General features: G+C 42.3%; 1 protein-coding gene across 1 annotated transcript; it reads left to right on the top strand.

The window, feature by feature from the left end:
- The first annotated feature begins 542 nt into the window (after nt 1-542).
- KLF17 (Kruppel like factor 17) lies at nt 543-15,010 on the top strand. The gene is made up of 3 exons (XM_043447717.1): nt 543-636; nt 13,566-14,430; nt 14,763-15,010. Exons 1-3 carry the CDS (start codon nt 553-555, stop codon nt 15,008-15,010), a joined length of 1,197 nt encoding a protein of 398 aa, XP_043303652.1. The 5' UTR covers nt 543-552.
- The last annotated feature ends 3,763 nt before the right edge of the window (nt 15,011-18,773 follow it).

Genomic DNA, 18,773 nt, shown 5'->3' with positions numbered 1-18,773 from the left:
TTTCCCAGAGCTCCCAGTCTTCAGCTGGTACACTCATCGGACATCGGCCGTATTACAGCAGAGGAGATCCAGCTCACGTCAAGAGCCCCGAGCTGGTGGGGTGGTGCTGGAAGCGCTCCTGTCTGCAGACGCCCTACACCCCGACCTGCTGTTCTGTCCAGCCTCCTTCCCTAGTCCGTCCATGAAGTCCACATGGCCTGACCGAAGTCTGAAACCTCGGGGTCCCCACCCTCACTTAGGCCAAATAAAAATGCTCAGAAAGGCGGGTGGGATAGGTAGGGTGGTGAAGGCTTGAGACACAAGTAACGAAAGTCTTGAGGTCCCCCGTTAGTGACCCTGCCGCCTTAGGGCAGGATGAGCGCGAGGCCGAAGCGCGGCAGGGTGGGGCAGCGGCTGCTGGGTGGGTCGCTGGGTGCGGCCCTTGGCTCCGCCCCCCCGCGCGGTGAGAAGTAGAAGCTGAGCGCGCTGATTGTGGCGTGGTAGCACAGACCTGCGTCGCGCCGCGAGTCGCAGCTCTGCTCGGCGGTGGGTCTGGACCCTAGCGCAGTGTCAATGTGCAACCCATCCCAGGTTCAAATGGAGCAGGGGGCCGAGGGCCTGAACCAGTGGCGTGTGGCTTCGCACCAGTTCACAGAGGTGAGTCAGGGCGTCACCCCAGGACACCGCGTGGGGGCTGAGGGCATGGAGGTTGGGGGAGCAGAAATCTGGAGGATTAGGGGTCCGAGGAATAGGTTGGGAAGGGAAGGGATGCGAGGAAGAGAACATTAATCATGTGTCGTTTGTTCCGTTGGTAGTCTTAGCGTTGGGTGCTGGGAGCGAAGAGATTTCAGGTAACTTCTGATAGAGACTTTTTTGAGTCTGGAAAGAAGACGAAGAAAGTTGGCGGAAGCAGACAGAGAGGAAAAAATTACTAATTGGCAGGCCTTTGACAGACCCTGGGAATAGGATGGTGAGTTTACCATCAGATATTTCATCCATCGTTTTATTAATAAGTAGCTGGATGATTGGAAGTGTAGAAATAACTGTAAAGAAGAAATATAGGGGCCACAGTAACATAGCGTAGAGGTGTTTGATCTGATTTAGGATGTGGAGAAGACAGCTGAGTATTCATTCTGGGACCGGAGAGAAATGGTTAGGTGAAGGGTTGGCAGGTCCTGAGGCCAGAGACAGAATGCCTCCAACCTTGGCGGTAGTAAAGATGCAGGAAGAGACCAAGGTCAAGAGAGTGATGGGAGAGTGGTCAAGGGGAATGGAAGCAGGGACTCTGGAACCACCTAAGTCCTGCTGGGCCTGAGTTGGTTGTTCCAAGAGCAGGGGAAAGCCATTGAAGAGTTTAAGTATGATCAATCACAATAAATTTGTTTTAAAAAAATACTGATTAATAAATGGTAAAATATATGATGCTAAACTTAACATTGTACTTACAGTATCTGTCAAACTCCTGCCAATTAGTAATTTTTTCCTCCCTACCTGCTTCCCGCTGACTTTACAACTTTGTCTTCTTCCCTGAGTACTCAAAAGTCTCTATTGGAAGTTACCAGGAATCTCTTTAATCCCAGCACCCAGTGCTGAGAGTATTAACTGAATAAATGACACGTGATTTATGTCCTGGTGGGTATGGGCGGAATTCAAGGCAATAATTAGAAAGCTATCATGATAATCCAATCAAAGTGGTGGCTGAACTAGAAAGGTGAGAGTGGAGAAAATGGAATAGATCTTGGAGTCTTTTTGAAGGTAGATATCACAAGAACTGGTATTTAACTTGGATTGGCTACATTTTCTGGGAGCGAAGGATGAGAATGAACAGGAATAATAGTTTTTTTCTCCTGGGGGTGGGTTGGGGGGTGGGTGAGTGGATAAAGCTGATCCTGGGTTTTGGACTTAGTCCAAAAACTAAGTGCCTTTGGGCTATCCAAAGTGACTGAGCGTTAAGCATCTGGAAGATTCAGAACAGGTCTACCCTGGAGCTATTGATTTAAGAATAACTGACTATAAACAGAAGTGGATGTATTAACATGAGAAAGGTTGCCCAGAGAGTAGCATAATGCAAAAGGGGACTGAGGAGGAAGGCCAGGGTGAAGGGAAGAAAAAAAACCTGGCCAGTGTGTCCCTGTGTTCCAGAGGCCAAGGGGAAGGAACCATTTAAGGAAACAATGGCCATTATTCTTTTAATGGGAAAAGAATCTAAAAAAGAGTGGGTATGTGTCTGCTGCTGCTAGGGCTAAGCCGCTTCAGTCATGTCTGACTCTGTGCGACCCCAGAGACAGCAGCCCACCAGGCTCCTCTGTCCCTGGGATTCTCCAGGCAAGAATACTGGACTGCCATTTCCTTCTCCGGGTATATGTATATATATAGGTGTAACAGATTCGCTTTGCTATACAGCAGAAAATTGTAAATCAACATTGTAAATCAACTATACTCCAATAAAAATTTTTAAAAAGAAAGAGAACAGTGGCCAGTAGTCTCAGAAACTCGTGAAAGGTCAAGCAGGGGAGAACTCTGACACGTGTTTGGACTTGATAACATGGAGATCATCAGTGACCTTTATGAAAGCTGTTTCTGTGTAGAAATGGGAGCCAGACCGAACTTGGAGGAATAGTAAATTGAGATAGTGGTAAAGTGTTGTAGATATCCCCAAAGAAGTTTGCCTGTGAAGAATTAGGAAAGGGAAAGGGAGGGAAAAGTGGCTGTGTACCCCAGAAATAGCCATCTAGTAGATAGATCTTTGGCGCCTATTATGTGCCTACTTTATGTTAGTTACTGAGTGTAAGTGGTGAATAAAATGGATGGAGTTTTGATAAAACAGATAGGATGGCAATTTCTTTTCTTCCATAGTCAAAACACATTATCACATCTTCAGAGTTAATGAATGATAATTTCTAAATATCATCTTAGATGTAATTCTTTCAAAATTTTTTAAAAAATTGTTTTGAAATACAGTTGACCTACAATGTCATGTTAATTTCTGCTGTACAGCAAAGTGATTCGATCATATACACTTATATATTCTTTTTCATATTCTTTTCCATTATGGTTTATCGAAGGATATTGTATATAGTTCCCTGTGCTATATAGTAGCAACTTGTTGTCTACTTAGATGTAATTCTTATTCAAATTCCCTAGTTGCTCCTGAAAGGTCCTTTGCAGTTAGTGTGTCCAAACTAAAATCCACTTTAAGTCTCTTTGAAATTAGAAGAGTTTTCTTTTTTCCTTACTGACCTTTCATTTTTCATCATATTAACTTTTGCCTTGTAGACTTTTCCTCCTTGTGGACTTATCAGATTGCTTTCTTGTGGTATGATTTCAGTTCAGTTCAGTCACTCAGTCGTGTCTATTTGCGACCCCATGGACTGCAGCACACCAGGCCCCCCCTGTCCATCACCAATTCCCAGAGTTTACTCAAATTCATGTCCATTGAGTCGGTGATGCCATCAAACCATCTCGTCCTCTGTCATCCCCTTCTCCTCCCACCTTCAATCTTTCCCAGCATCAGGGTCTTTTCAAATGAGTCAGTTCTTCGAATCAGGTGGCCAAAGTATTGGAGTTTCAGCTTCGACATCAGTCCTTCCATTATTAGTCCTGAATATTCAGGACTCCTTGAATATTGGATCTCCTTGCAGTCCAAGGGACTCTCAAGAGTCTTCTCAACACCACAGTTCAAAAGGATCAATTCTTCGGTGCTCAGCTTTCTTTATAGTCCAACTCTCACATCCATACATGACCTCTGGAAAAACCGTAGCCTTGACTAGATGGACCTTTGTTGACAAAGTAATGTCTCTGCTTTTTAATATGCTATCTAGGTTGGTCATAACTTTTCTTAAAAGGAGTAAGCGTCTTTTTAATTTCATGGCTGCAATCACTTTCATCTGCAGTGATTTTGGAGCCCCCCAAAATAAAGTCTGTCATTGTTCCATTGTTTTCCCATCTATTTGCCATGAAGTGATGGGACCAGATGCCATTATCTTAGTTTTCTGAATGTTGAGTTTTAAGCCAGCTTTTTCACTCTCCTCTTTCACTTTCATCATTATGATTTAGCTTGATCTAAATTATTATGTATTGTATTCCCTCTAAAGATCTTAAAGCTAATTGGTTTCCTGATTTGGGGTAAGGATGTCTCAGTTACTATCCGGAGATACATCTGGCTCCCACCTTTGGTGACATTAGGTGTGGCCCTTGAATTAGGGGAGAGAAAAGCCTCATTGATCTATTTGAACTTATATTTCAGCTTTATTGTCAGAAAGTAATTTGTAATTTTACCTTGGATCCATCCAAATGTCCCCCTCCCCACTTATCATTCACTTTCATTTAAACAAATACTAATTTTTCCTTAATCAAAAGTTCCGTTAGAGGTTATAAATTTATTTTCCAATTCCACCATTCCTTCTGTATTAGTTTGTACTCTTCTGTAAAGTAGGATTTTTCTTAAACAACTGGAATCATTTGGTGAATTTGAAGAAATAATTTCCTATCAGACAGAATAAATGCTTAATTTTTCACTTCAATTCACAATGTTCAGAGCTGGGATAATAGCTGACCCATTGTCACTTTTGGTTCATGAATTTTCATAGATTTAATCTATTAAAATCAACAATTGTTCTTTTTGATTCTCAAATTGTTACAAATGTGGCCAGTGGGAACCCCTTCTGTGCACCTGCTTAAACATTTAAAAAATTATGGTAAAATCTGTATAACATAAAAATATCATTATACATAGTTATGTTTATATAGTTCAGTGGGATTAAACACATTCACATTACTACTTTCTGTCTCCTTGAATTTGACTTCCTTAATATCTCATGAATGGAATCATACATTGTTTTTTTGACTGGCTTATTTCACTTGCTTAATGTCTTAATGTTGAAGCCTGTGTCAGAATTTCCTTCCATTTTAAGACTGAATGATATTCTATTTTTTTATTTTATTTTTAATTGGAGGATAGTTGCTTTACAATGTTGTCTTGGTGTCTGTCAAACAACAATGAGAATCAGTCATAATTATACATATATCTCCTCCCTCTTGAGACCCCTCCCTCTGGCCCACCCCCCATCCCACCCCTTTAGGTCATCACAGAGTGCCAGGCAGGGATCCCTGTCTTATGGAGCGGCTTCTCACTAGCTGTACACAGTAGTGTATATATATATCAATGCTACTTCTTCAATTCATCCCACCCTCTTCTTCCCCTGCATGTGTGGCTTTTTTTTTTTTTTATTTATTTTTATTCGTTGGAGGCTAATTACTTTACAATATTGTGGTGGTTTTTGCCATACATTGACATGAATCAGCCATGGATTTACGTGTGTTCCCCATCCCGATCCCCCCTCCCCTGAATGATATTCTACTGTATATATATAGATCATATTTTGTTTATCTGTTGATGGTCACTTGGCTTGCTTCCACATTTTGGCTATTGTGAATAATGCTGCTCTGAATATGTGTGTAACAAATATCTATTCCAGTCCTTGCTTTCGAATGCATTGCCTTCAGGCTCTTTTGATAGTGTCTTATGATGCACAAAAGTCTTAAACTTTGATGAAGTCAGTTTTGTCCATATTCTCTTTTGTTATCAGTGCCTTCAGTATCATCTCTTAGAAATTATTGCCAGTCCAATATCATGAAACTTTTCTGTTTTTTCGCCAAGAGTTCTATAGTTTGGCTCTTATATTTAGATTTTTTTAATCCATTTTGAGTTAATTTTGTATGTGGGTTTTTTTTTAAACCCTTGCCTGAGATCAACATGTAGACACTGCTACATTATATCATTTGTTTATGTATTTTCGGCTGTGTGGGGTCTTCATTGCTGCATGTGGGCTTTCTTTGGTTGCGGAGAGCAGGGGCTACTCTCTAGCTGTGATCACTTCTCTGGTGGTGGAGCACAGGCTCCAGGCCTACTGACTTCAGTAGTTGCAGCTTAGGGGCTCATTAGTTGTGGCTTATGGACCCTGGAGCATACCAGCTTCAGTAGTTGTGGCTTGTGGGCTCCAGACTGGGGGTTCAGGAGTTGTGGTGTACGGGCTTAGTTTCTGAGGCATGTGGACTCTTCCCAGACCAGGGATCAAAACCGAATCCTTGGCAGGTGGATTCTTGTCCACTGCATCCACCACCAGGGAAATCCATGTATATGGTGTTAGGTAAAGGTCCAACTTCATTTCTTTGCATGTGGATATCCAGTTATACCAGCACTATTTATTGAAAAGATTGTCCTTTCCCCTATTGAATGGTCTTGTCATCTTTTGACAATCATTTGACCATATATATATATAAGGATTTATTTCTTGGCTTCCTTTCTGTTGGCCTGTCCTTAGTGCCAAAAATTGGTTTTGCTTTTTTTTTTTTTTTTGGATTTTTCTACCTATATTCATAAAAATGTTGGTTTATAGTTTTTTTTTAACTTGTAGTATCTTTGTCTAGCTTTCATATCAGGGCAATGCTTAGCTCATAGATTGGATTAAGTAGTCCCCTTTTTTTCAGTTTTAAAAAAATTATTTAGCTGCATTGGGTCTTAGTGGCACTTGGGATCTTCATTGCATCATTGCAGGATCCCTAGTTGTGGAGCGTGGGCTCAGTAGTTGCAGCACGTAGGCTTAGTTGCCCTGCAGAGTATAGAATCTTAATTCCCCAACCAGGGACTAAACCAGATCCCCTGCATTGTATGGTGGATTCTTAGCCACTGGACCACCAGGGAAGTCCCCTTTTCAATTTTTTGTTAGAATTTGAGAAACATCGACATTTTTCTTTGAATGTTTAGTGTAGGATTCAGCGTGAAGCCATCAGGTTCAGGATCTTTCTTTGTTCTGGAAGCTTTTGGTTACTGATTTACTAGTTGTGGGCATATTCAGATTTTCTATTTTTTCATGATTTGGTGTTGGTATGTATTGTTTTTCTATGATTTTATCCATTTCATTTAGATTATCCAATTTGTTGGCATGCAACTGTTCATAGTACTCTATTCTTAAAATTTTTATTTCTATATAGTTCATAGTAATGTCTTCACTCTCATTTCTGCTATCAGTAATTTGAGTCTTCTCTTTTTCTTGATCAGTCTAGTTAAAGGTTTGGAATTTTGTTATCTTTCCCAAAAGCCAACTTTTGGTTTCAGTAATATTTCTCTAATATTTCTTTCCTGCTAACTTTGGGTTAATTTGTTCTTTTTCTGGTTCCTTAAGGCTAGGTTGTTGGTTTGAGATCTTTTTAAATTATAAGCATTTATGGTTATAAATTCCCTCTTAGCATTGCTTTTGCTGTACCTTGCAAGTTTTTTAGTGTTATTTTCATTTTTGTTTGTCTATGTATTTTCTAATTTCCCTTGTGGTTTCTTTTTTGACCTATTGGTTTTTTAAGAGTATGTTGTTTAGTTCCATAAATTTGGATATTTTCCAGTGTTCTTGTTATTATTGATTTCTGTTTTTTAAAATCTCTTGAGCCTTAATTTGTGACCTGACATATGATTATTCTGAAGAGGAATGTACCATGTGCATTTGAGAAGAATGTGTATCTTGTTGAGTAGAGTGTTCTGTATGTGTTTGTTGTATCTAGTTGATTTATGTGTTGTTCAACTTGTTTCCCTACTCATCTTCTGTCTGGTTGTTCTATTTATTATTTAGAGTGAGATATTGACATCTCCAACTGTTACTTAGAACTGTTTATTTGTCCTTTCAATTCTGTCAGTTTTGGTTTCAGATACTTTGACCTATTATTAGGTGTAAATCTTTATAATTATGCATCTTTTTGCTATGTTGAACCTTTATTAATATACTGATATATAATATCCTTTGTCTCTTGAAACTTTTTTGATTTAAAGTCTATTATGTTTGATAGCCACTAGTATAGCCATGCCAACTCTTTTGTTTACTATTTCCATGGAATATCTTTTCCCATCTTTTCACTTTCAGCCTATTTTTGTCTCTGGATCTAAAGTAGTCTCTTGTAAACAACATATAATTAGACCATGTTTATTTGAATCCATTCTTCCAACCTCTGTCTTGATTGGAGAGTTTAAACTGTTTATATTTAAAGTAATTAATGATAAAGAGGGACTTCTGTCATTTTACTCTTTGTTTTCAGTGTGCATAGCTTTCCTGCCCCTTGTTTCCTGTATTATATCTTTTGTGTTTAGTGGATTTTTTTTTTTTTTGCAGTGAAACTTTAATTCCCTTCTCATTTCCTTTTGTATATATCATATAGCTATTTTCTTTGTGTTCACTGTGTGGATTAAATTTGACATCCCCAAATTATAACATACCAATTTGAATTTATACCACTTTAATGTGATTAAAATAAAAGCTCCATCCAGTCCTGTCCCCATTCCAATTCAGTTATTAATGTCACAAAGTTACATCTTTATGTATTAAGAGTCCAAAAATACAAACTAGTAACATTTTTTATGCATTGGTACCTCAGAAAACTGTTTTCCTTCATTCTCATTTCACAACACTTACGACATCAGATATGTGGGTTTTCTGCAACAAGAAACTAACTGCTTGGAATTAGTGCCCAGTCCTATAGGTTAAGGGCTTAATCCCACAGACTGTCCCCTAGCCTTTATTTCCTCTTTTCTTTAATATTTATTTTTAAATTTAAAAAATAATTTTATTTATTTATGCTATTTATTTTTGGCTGTGCTGGGTCTTTGTTGCTGTGCGCATTTTTCTCTAGTTGCAGTTTGAAGGCTTCTCATTGCAGTGGACTCTCCTGTTGTGGAGCACAGGCTATACGGAGCTCAGGCTTCAGTCGTTGTGACACATGGGCTCAGCAGTCGCAGCTCCTGGACTCTAGAACACAGGCTCAATAGTTGTGGTACACAGGCTTAGTTACTCCATGGCATGTGGGATCTTCTCAGCCGACGTTGATCCCATGTCTCGTGCATTGGCAGGCGGATGTTTTACCACTGAGCCACCAGGAATACCCTGTTATTTTTATTTATTTGGCTGTGCTGGGTCTTAGTTGTGGCATGCAGGATTTTTCATTGAGGCATACAAGATCCTCTAGTTGCAGCATGTGGGACCTTGAGTTGTGGCATGGGAACTCTTAGTTGCAGCATGTGGCATCTAGTTCCCTCAATGGGGATGGAGCCCAGGCCCTCTGCATTGGAAGCATTGAATCTCAGCCACAGGACAGCCAGGGAAGTCCTTGCCCCCTGATTCAGACACCAGTCACAAGCCTAGGTTATCACTTTGGCTTCTGACCAACTGTCTGTAAATTGGGACCAGTTTCTATGACTTCCTCCTGAGATCTGATAATTTTCTAGAGCAGCTCACAGAATCCAGGAAAAGTTTATTTACTATTGCTGATTTTTTACAAAATGATATCTTAAAGAATACAACTGAACAGCCAGATAAAGAGCTACGTAGAGGGTGAGGTATGGGAAAGTGGCACAGAGCTTCCCTTCCATCTCTTAGGTACAGCCACCCTCCTAGCAGCTCCGTATGTTCAACAACCCAGAAGCTCTCTGAGCTCTGTACTTTGGGAATTTTTATGGAGACTTGATCATGTCGACATCATCAATTATTAATTCATTTTCTAGGCCCTCTCTTGTCTCTGGAGAATGAGGGATACGGCCCAAAATTCCAAGCTTCTAATGATGGCTTGGTCTTTCTGGTGACCAGCCCCTATCCAGAAGGTCACCAAGAGTCACCTCATTAGAACAAAAGATGCTCTAATGTTAATAAACTCTTCCAGCATTTATCTGGGAATAACTTAATATCTCCTTCATAGTCGAAGGACAGTTTTGCCAGTTATAAGATTTTTGGTTAGACAGTTTTTTCAGCATTTTGAATATATCAACCCACTGCCTTTTGGCATCCAAGGTTTCTAATGAGAAATCTGTTAATAATCTTATCTGCTATCCCTTATATGTGATGAGTTACTTTCTTACTGCTCTCAAGTTTCTCTTTGTCTTTAAACAGTTTGATTATAATGTGTCTCAGTGAGGATTTCCTTGATTGATTTTATCCTACTTGAAGTTCACTGAGCTCTTTGGAGGGCTATATGCATGTCTTTCATCACATTTGAGATGTTTTCACCCATTATTTTTTCAAGCAGTCTCTCTGCTCCTTTCTCTCTCTCTTTTAGGATCCCCACAATGCATATGTTGATCTGCTTGATGTTGTCCCACGGGTCCTTTAGCTGCTCATTTCAGTTTTTTTCAATCTTTTTTTCTTCTTGTTCCTCAACTTGACAATTTCAATTGTCCTATCTTCAAATTAGCTGATTCTTCTGCCTACTCAAATCTGCTTTTGAATCCCTCTAGCCAGTTTTATTTTATTTTTAAGCTCCAGAATTTCTTTTTAGTTTATTTTTAGGTGTTCTGTCTCTTTATCAAAATTACCATTTTGTTCATACATCAGTTTTGTGACTTTGTCCACATCTTCTTTTAGCTCTTTGAGCATCCTTAAGACAGACAGTTGTTTTAAATGCTTTGTGTAGGAAGTTCACCATCTGGTCTTTCTTAGACATTTCTGTTTATTTTTCCCCCTTTGAATGGGTCTTAACATTCCTGTCCTTTTATGACTCATGATTTTTTTGTTGTTGAAAACAACATTTGAATCTTATGATGTAGGAACTCTGGAAATAAAATTCTTCCTCTTCCTCAGGGTTTACTGATTTTGTTTATAGTTTATTTAAATTGGTGTATGTTGTCTCTGTGACAGCATCAGCCTGAGAGGTAAGCTTAAGGTTTCCCAGATATTTTTTGAGTCTGGATCTTTTCTTAGGTATGTGTGGTGACTTTCTAAATTTTCCATGTATGTGGTTGCTTTTGAGTATGTGTTTGTTTGCGCTCAGTCACTTCAGTTGTATCTGACTTTTTTCAACCCCAAGGACTGTAGCAGACCAGGCTCCTCTGTCCATGGGATTCTCCAGGCAAGAATACTGGAGCGGGTTGCCATTTCCTCCTCTAGGGTATCTTCCTGACCCAGGGATTGAACCCTCTTCTCCTGTGTCTCCTGCATTGCAGGCAGATTCTTTACCCACTGAACCACCTGGGAAGCTTTTAAGTATACTAGTTCTTAAATGTATGGTTCCCAAAAGGTGAAAAAGGGAAAAATGAAGGGAGATAGAAACAGATGCCAGGGACTTCCCTGGTGGTCCACTGGTTAAGACTCTGTGCTTCCACTTCAGGGGGCACAGTTTCCATATCTGGTCTGGGAACTAAGATCCTGCAAGCCATGCAACGTGGCCAGAGAGAGAGAGAAATCGGTGCCAGTCCTTTTAAATACCCTGTAGGTTCGGTCATTTGGAGGAGGAGGTTTGTGACGATTGCAGTGGGTGTTGTAACAATGGCTCCCCACCTCTTTCTGCACCTCACGGTCAGAAGCAGCAGTTAGTGATGAGAACACAGATTACCCGTTATTTGGAGCACCAAGTTTTCATTGCCCACTCTGTCTGGTTCCCACAAGTTGAGGCAGGCTGCTCCAGAAATGTGTGCACAGCTTCCTTGTATGGGACCCAGGATGTTTGGGGGTAGCCTCTAACTACCTAAGAGCTGAAATTGACTGAAATTAACAGCAGCCTACTTTTCACACCTTCCTTTGAAGTCACAAGCATTTAATAGACTCCATTGTTCCAAAGTAATTACATCAGGCAAACCCTGCAGTCAGAGATATGAATTCCCGGTGCTTCCTACTCTACTGTCTTCCCTGGTGTCACTTCGGCTGTGTCCATTTTACACAGTCCTAATTATCTTGGGAAGTTCCCTTATTTTCTGGCACAATAAGAAGCACCAGGTTCATTTATTCATTCCTTGCTCCAGACTTGGAGTCAGGAAATTCTCCCGACTCTTCCTTTTAGTAAGGAATGGAATTGAAGGCAAAAATCTGAGCGTGAGGGATTTGTGCTTGTATAAAATATTTCCTATTTCAATATAGCATTATTTTTGTTTCTGATTTTTATAATTTCACTTATGCTGAAAATCCAGATTTCTCACAGTATTATGTTAAAACTTTTTTATTGTGATAAACAGCACTCAAACAAAACTGTGAATGTAAGTACACAGTTTAACAGATTATTACAGAATAAAGACCTTTGAAACATTGTTAGCACCATGGAAGCCCCTATGGTTTCCCTTATCATTGTCTCCTTACCTCCCTCCCCTCTATTATTACTCATAGCCTATTGTCTGGACATAACTTCTTTGAATTCCTCTGTCTACCCTGTGGTGTTCTTGTAATTGATAAAAGCTGCAATTGCTTTCTTAAGTTTTGTTTTCCTTTTTTTTTTTTTTTAATTTGTGTTTGAATGTTGTTAATTTTTCCTTGATCTTCAACAACGCTTTTCTGGTGAATTTTCTCTTTTGAGAAATTACAATCTTCAATTTCTGTTTTGGTGTTTCAGTGTCTTCTGTGGATACTGTATTTTACTCATGTTTTGGTTTTCATATTTGAATGGACTGGTCATTTCTGGAGAGATTACTGGGGTTGTGTTCCCAGTTTCTCAGCTTCAAGTTTCTCAGCTCTCTATTGCAACAGTAATTGACAACTTTAAAAAAAAATATGATTCATGGATCCTGTCCTGTTTCAAGAAATTCTACCACCCACCAATCTCTTCTCTTTTCCCTTAATATCAGTCAAGGAATATTGCCCTTGACTTCCAAGACAATCCCCCACCCTTTTAAAAAGTGCTCTTAAAAGTCTTCCCCTTTTCTTTACTTCCTCCAATGCTTGATCTCAGACTTAACCACTGCATTCCTACTCAGATGAGAGCCTCTTTTTTTTTTCCTAAATTAGCAGCTCTTAAAATTTTTAAATTTATTTTTGGTTGTGGTGGGTCTTTGTTGCGGCACAGTCTTTCTGTAGTTGCAATGACTTCTGCGGGAACACAGGCTTTAGGAGAGTGGGCTCCGTAGTTGTGGCGCACAGGCTTACTTGCTTTGCAGCATATGGGATCTTCCTGGACCAGGGATCCAACCTGTGTCCCCTGCGTTGGCAGGCGGATTCTTAACCACTGGACCACCAAGGAATTCCTGAGAGCCTCTTCTGTAGGTAAATATTTGTGAATGGTTTCTAAGTTTTGCCAAAGCCAAGACCTATCTGAACCCTCCATTCTTCTTACCTTTATGGTTTTCTGAACCTGTTCTGCTAGTTTGGGATGATCTTTCACCCTCACACTTAAGCATAATCTGGAATTTCAGAGTTCTCTCAAGAGTCTTAGCTGAAAGTACAGATTGTGGAGTATTTTATTTGCTCTTTATACTTTTTATGAAATAAAACTAAAAGCATGCCAAGCAGGTAGAGTGGCATGAGTCACTTCTAGGCTTCCACCATGCTTCTGTCAGCCAGACTGGCATTTTATTTATTTATTTGCCACACTGTGTGGCATGTGGGATCTTAGTTTCCTGAACAGGGATCGAACCCAAGCTCCGTGCAGTGTAAGCAAGGAGTCTTAACTACTGGACTACCGGGGAAGTCCCCCAGACTTGCATTTTAGAAAACCCAAACTGGAGATTGGCCTGAAGGTGGGATAATTCAGACAAGAGATGATGAGGGCTTGGATTAAGGTGGGGTCTGGAAATGGGGACATGTGGAAGTGTGGTTTAAGCTATGGTGAATCTCCCCTGACTTTCTTTCTCCAAGGATACTGAGAAGTCAATGTCCATCTTGAACATGTCTTCAACTCCTGGAAGCAGTGGAATGCACACCTCTTGGAACCATAGTCCATTAGGCATTCAACACATCCCTCAGTGCACAGAGCTGCAGAGGATCCCATTGGCTTCTGCTGAGGCACCCAGGCAGAATGCCAGTGAAATGGGGCCACCGTTCAGTATGGCGCTGCCTGACCACCGTGTGAGCTACTGCCCCCAACTGACTTTCACCCCTGCCCAGATGACTTTCACTCAAGGAATGTCTCCTTCGCAGCCAGGAATGATGATTTTCAAGGAACCCCAGATGATGCCCTTAGGAGAGCCCAATATTCCAGGGATGGCCATGACCTTTGGTGGGAATCTAAGGATGCCCCTCAGTGGGCCACCAACCTCACCTCCCAGTGGAATCCCAATGATGTCCCACATCAGAATGCAAACAATGTCATATCCTGGCCTCCCATCGGTAGCTTCTAACAGAGACCCTTTACTACCTAAACCATTATTAAATCCAACCGTGCCTTCCACTGAGGCCCAAGCAATGCTCCCTTCTATAGCTCAGATTTTGCCTCCTAGACAGCCCCACAACTTTGGGATGCCCCCAGGTGGATCTCCATTATTGCTGGCTTTGGAATCCCAGGGCTCCTTTGTGAACCAGCCGGTCTCCCAGGAAGACCCCTTCCTACCTAAGCAGCCCATACCTGCTCAACAAAGAGCAGAGCAGCAGTACTCCAGGACCCAGGAAAAAGCTCCCAGACGGAGATCCCCAGTTTTAAGGCCTTACCGCTGCGACTATGAGAACTGTGAAAAAGCTTACACTAAGCGCTCCCACCTCGTGAGTCACCAACGCAAACACACAGGTAAATGAAGTATCAGACATGTGGGGTGGGTGGAGAAATCTCTGGGCTTTAGATTTGTGGGGGACCCCTGGTTTGTAATGGTTTGGAATTAGCCTGTCATCCTTAAAGCTTGGGATCAAGCTCTGTTGGCCCCACTGATGTGCTTTCCCACAGTCTGGTATGCCTGTGCTGGGATGATAGAGACTGCTAGTTATGCCATCTCCTCACTGCTTTCCTACATTTTCCCTTCTGATTCCTCAACATTGACAGCTCTGCTTCATCAAGTCAGACCCCTTTCTTCCCACCTGCTAGCCTGTTCCTCTCAATCCCTTCTCTCCCTTGTCATTCCCCAGGTGAACGACCCTATAAATGCACTTGGGAAGCCTGTACCTGGTCCTTCTTCCGTTCTGATGAACTTGGAAGACATACTCGGATACACACCAAACATCGACCACATAAATGTGACCAGTGCGGCCGACAGTTCATGAGATCTGACCATCTCAGGCAACACCAAAGGACTCATATACAGATGCCAAGATCTCCAGACCCACCGGCTGACAATGGATGTATGGCTGGTCCTCCTCCTACTCCTGGTCTTTAGGTCAATCTGCTCATCCCCTCATTTTGGCTTCTCCATCCAGATCCTGCGTGCCTCTGACCAGCTAGTCTCTTTGGTGGGTGTAGGCTTTGATGAAGACACTAAGATTATGAGGCAATGGTGAAGCTCATATGAGCTCTGGACCCAGTCAGGGCTCCTCAGAAACTGTGTTGGATGTCCTCACATCTCCGGGGCCACCTACTTGTGCCAAGTTCAGCAACATGAGAAGATGGAGCACAGTAAAAAATGGGAGCTTTATTCAAAAGCTCTTTATCTTATGTCACTCCCAGCTTGAAACCCTTTAGCGACTCTCCTTTGCCTGCAACACAAAATCCGAGTTCCTTATCTTGGTCTTTGACAGTTTCCAGAGCCAGGCTATGTTCAAATCCTGAATTTACCACTTACTAGCCATGTGACCTTGGGAATGGTTTTTGCCCATTGTGCCAGGTTTCCTCTTCTGATAAATGAGAAAAACAGTATTATACTGTGTGAACACGTCTTATGTACAATATCAGATGCTCTCTGGCACTCACTAGCCACATGTCCAGTTTGTCTCTTCTCATCATTTCCAGACTTGGATGAAATGCTCCCCACAGGACATGGGATCTGACATCTCAAGTAGCCACTAGCAACCCTGGAGTGTAGAAAAGTTAATGCTCCAGGCGTAGTGTTTGACTATTGGGAGTTGGGAGAAATTCCGGCAGATAAATTCCCTCTTCTTCCCTCCCTTCCCTGAACTGGTGCAAGATTTCTCCCAGTAGGGAGACCACTTCTCCCAGTGGGGAGACCTCCCAGGTACCAGTGTACACAGCTCTGTGCCTCTTCCAGGCTTGTCATGAAGCAGACTCAGTGTGCTATCACCTTGCATTACCTCCCATTCTTCCTTACCTTGTGTCCCTTTTCTCATCCTAATTGCCCCGGGTTTTTGTCACCCAAATAAAACATTGATACTTATTCATGTTCCAGGCTCTGTTTTCTAGGTGACTTGTGGGTGGAGGACATTAGACTGGAACAGAGAAGGATGAACCCCACTGTAAGTTCCCCTTTGCCCCCCACCAAGCCCAGGTACCTGGACTCCTAAATATCAGCTATCACAGGACCTGTTCTGCCCTGCCCCTTCCCTGGGGTTAAGGGCATAGTGACTCCTCTGGCAACTCAACCACAGTTAGTTCAGAACCTCATTTCTGGACCTCAGCTGGTTGTTTTACTGACCAGCAAACTAATAGGAACTTGCCTAAGTTTTCAAGTAGCAGAGCTGGGATCCCAATCAGGAGCTGTCCACTTCAGAGGTGGATCTATTACCTTAGAGGTGGTATCTTCTACAGGTGTCTCCTGGGCCCAGCACTGCCAGGAGATAGCCACAGTGAAATGAGTCAAGTCTGGTTCTTTTTTTTTTTTTCTTTTTGTTTCAAGTCTGGTTCTTGTGGCCCAGGGACCATCTTGGTTTAGGGGCTGAGAGGTCCACCTTGGTGCAGTGGCCATGGAGAGGGGGAATACCTGAAGGGGGATGGTCAAAGACTTTCTGGAGGAGGTGACCCTTGAGCTCAGTAAGCGAGGGTATGTAACATCTAGTAACCCCTTAGTGTCGAAATAAACCCATCAGATAAAAGAAGAGGATTCCACGCAGAAGGAAGCTGGATCTGATAATCTGCTCTGAGGAGAGTCAACCTGCAAACTTCCTTTCATTCAGCACATGTTCTTGAAAGAACCCACAATACAGACAGCACCACGGCTGTGAGGAACAACTCATAGTGAGGGGCACAGAGAAAAACGAAAGGATGAGTCAGGGAAGAAAGACTTCTCAAAGAGGTGCTTGAATCACCCTGACCTAAAGGGTTTATGGGGGCTAGTTGGGTCTCCCATTTCCTGGATGTCTACCTTTGATCATGCTCTGTGCTGGACAGTAAGGACTCAGAGAATGACAGTGCCTTGCTGGAGGGCAGAAAGATCATGGACGAAAGTTCTGAAAGTGCTCCATGCTGCCAAGGAGAAGAGTCAAACCTCTGTGGACTCAGCCTTCTGGGCATCTGGGGGTGTTCTCATGGCCTTGGTTGTGCCTGCCTCTCCCCCTTCCACCCTGACCCTCTCCTGCAGGACAGCTTGATCTGTTTCCTAAGTGACCCCCTCATATCTGGGCCTGGCATCCTGGTGGTTTCCATCCCAATTGTGAACCAGGGTAATGGATCTGATTTTTAAAAATGGGGGCAGAGGGCAATCTTTTGTGACCAACTTCTGGCCCCAGGGACAGGAGTCTTAGGTATCTGAAGTCCCTTCCACCTGAGCACTGGGTCCCCTCCATGGATTGGGGCATCGCAGACTCAGTGGGCCAGGGCTGGTCTCTATTGGCAGCCCTGCTGGTAGGGTCAGCAAGCCAGGTTGCTTGTTGGGATGCAAGAGAGATCTGTTGGTGACCCATCACTTTCACTGAGGAATGGGAGCAGGTAGGAACCAGCGTGGGCGAGAGAGCGCCATGTATGCTGCAACCATGGGAAAAACAGGCCTCCACCCCTTGGAGGTCACAACCTCATAGAGGAGGGATGCAGGAAATGTACAGCATGCTGTGAGGACAAGTATCTGAAGGTGACTATACAAGGCCAAGGACTTCTCTGGTGGCTCAGACAGTAAAGGTCTACCTACAATGCGGGAGACCTGGTTTCAATCCCTGAGTGCGGAAGATCCCTTGGAGAAGGAAATGGCAACCCACTCCAGTACTCCTGCCTGGAAAATCCCATGGACGGAGGAGCCTGGTAGGCTACAGTCCATGGGGTTGCAAAGAGTCGGACACGACTGAGCGAGTTCACTTTCACTTTATACTAGGCCAAAGGAGTTAGGAAGGCATTCCACAGGAAGTGTAGTTTGATCTCAGAGTTAAGGATTAAGGAGGAGTTAGGAAGATAAAGGAGGTGAAAGGATTGGAGAAGAAATAAATCTATCCTTTATATCCACTGATTACTCTATGGCAGGCATGGTTAAGCATCTCCCAATGTTATCTTGGTTTCAACCCAAGGCAGGATAACGGATGGATAAGACACTGTAGGCTCTCAAGTAAGTCTAGGTTTGAATCCTGCTTTTGCCATTCCCTAACTGTGTGTGTGTATATGTGTGTGTGACTCAGTTGTGCCCATCTCTTTGCAACCCCATAGACTGTAGCCTGCCAGGCTCCTCTGTCTGTGGAATTCTCCAGGCAAGAATACTGGAGTGTGTTGCAGTTCCCTTCTCTAGGGGATCTTCCCAACCCAGGGATCAAACATGGGTCTCCTGCATTGCAGGCAGATTCTTCACTGTCTGAGTCACCAGGAAGCCCTTGAGCAAATTAGTTATCTCTGCTTCAAATAGCAGTGAGGCCAGATTAATAGATTCAAGCTCAAGAGAGACAAGAGTTAATCACATTCAAAAATGGTTTGACTTAAAAAAGAGGGAGGGATTTTGTACTCCAGGTGAGAGTGGAAGGTAGATTGGACCAGGTTATGGAAATAGAGGTGGAGGGTAGTAGATTTAGGAGAGAAAATTAACCCTGGTGAAATTAATTGAATTTGGTTGGTAAGGGAGTGGTCAAAGATGACACCCAGGTTTCTGGCTTGCGTTATAAGTAACACAGAAAGAGAACTGGATGACCATCATTTATTTATTTTTATTGTGATATTTAATATGTGCAAAAAATCTTATATATATATACAATTTAAAGAATAATTAAAAAAAACACTTATTTGCTTTTATGACACGAGAAAAAGAACAAACTAATACATTTGAAGGCTTTCGAGTTCCC

The sequence above is a fragment of the Cervus canadensis genome, chromosome 2 (genome assembly GCF_019320065.1).
Source record: "Cervus canadensis isolate Bull #8, Minnesota chromosome 2, ASM1932006v1, whole genome shotgun sequence".
Classification (NCBI taxonomy): domain Eukaryota; kingdom Metazoa; phylum Chordata; class Mammalia; order Artiodactyla; family Cervidae; genus Cervus; species Cervus canadensis.
The sequence above is the reverse complement of the archived record's forward strand: the minus strand, read 5'-3'. Positions and strand labels throughout refer to the sequence as shown.

Bases quoted from the DNA above. Each gene is read 5' to 3' on its own strand.
- KLF17 (XM_043447717.1), top strand. From the start codon at position 553: ATGTGCAACCCATCCCAGGTTCAAATGGAGCAGGGGGCCGAGGGCCTG. The intron at 637-13,565 runs GTGAGTCAGGGC...TCTTTCTCCAAG, and splicing joins CTTCGCACCAGTTCACAGAG to GATACTGAGAAGTCAATGTC. The intron at 14,431-14,762 runs GTAAATGAAGTA...GTCATTCCCCAG, and splicing joins TCACCAACGCAAACACACAG to GTGAACGACCCTATAAATGC.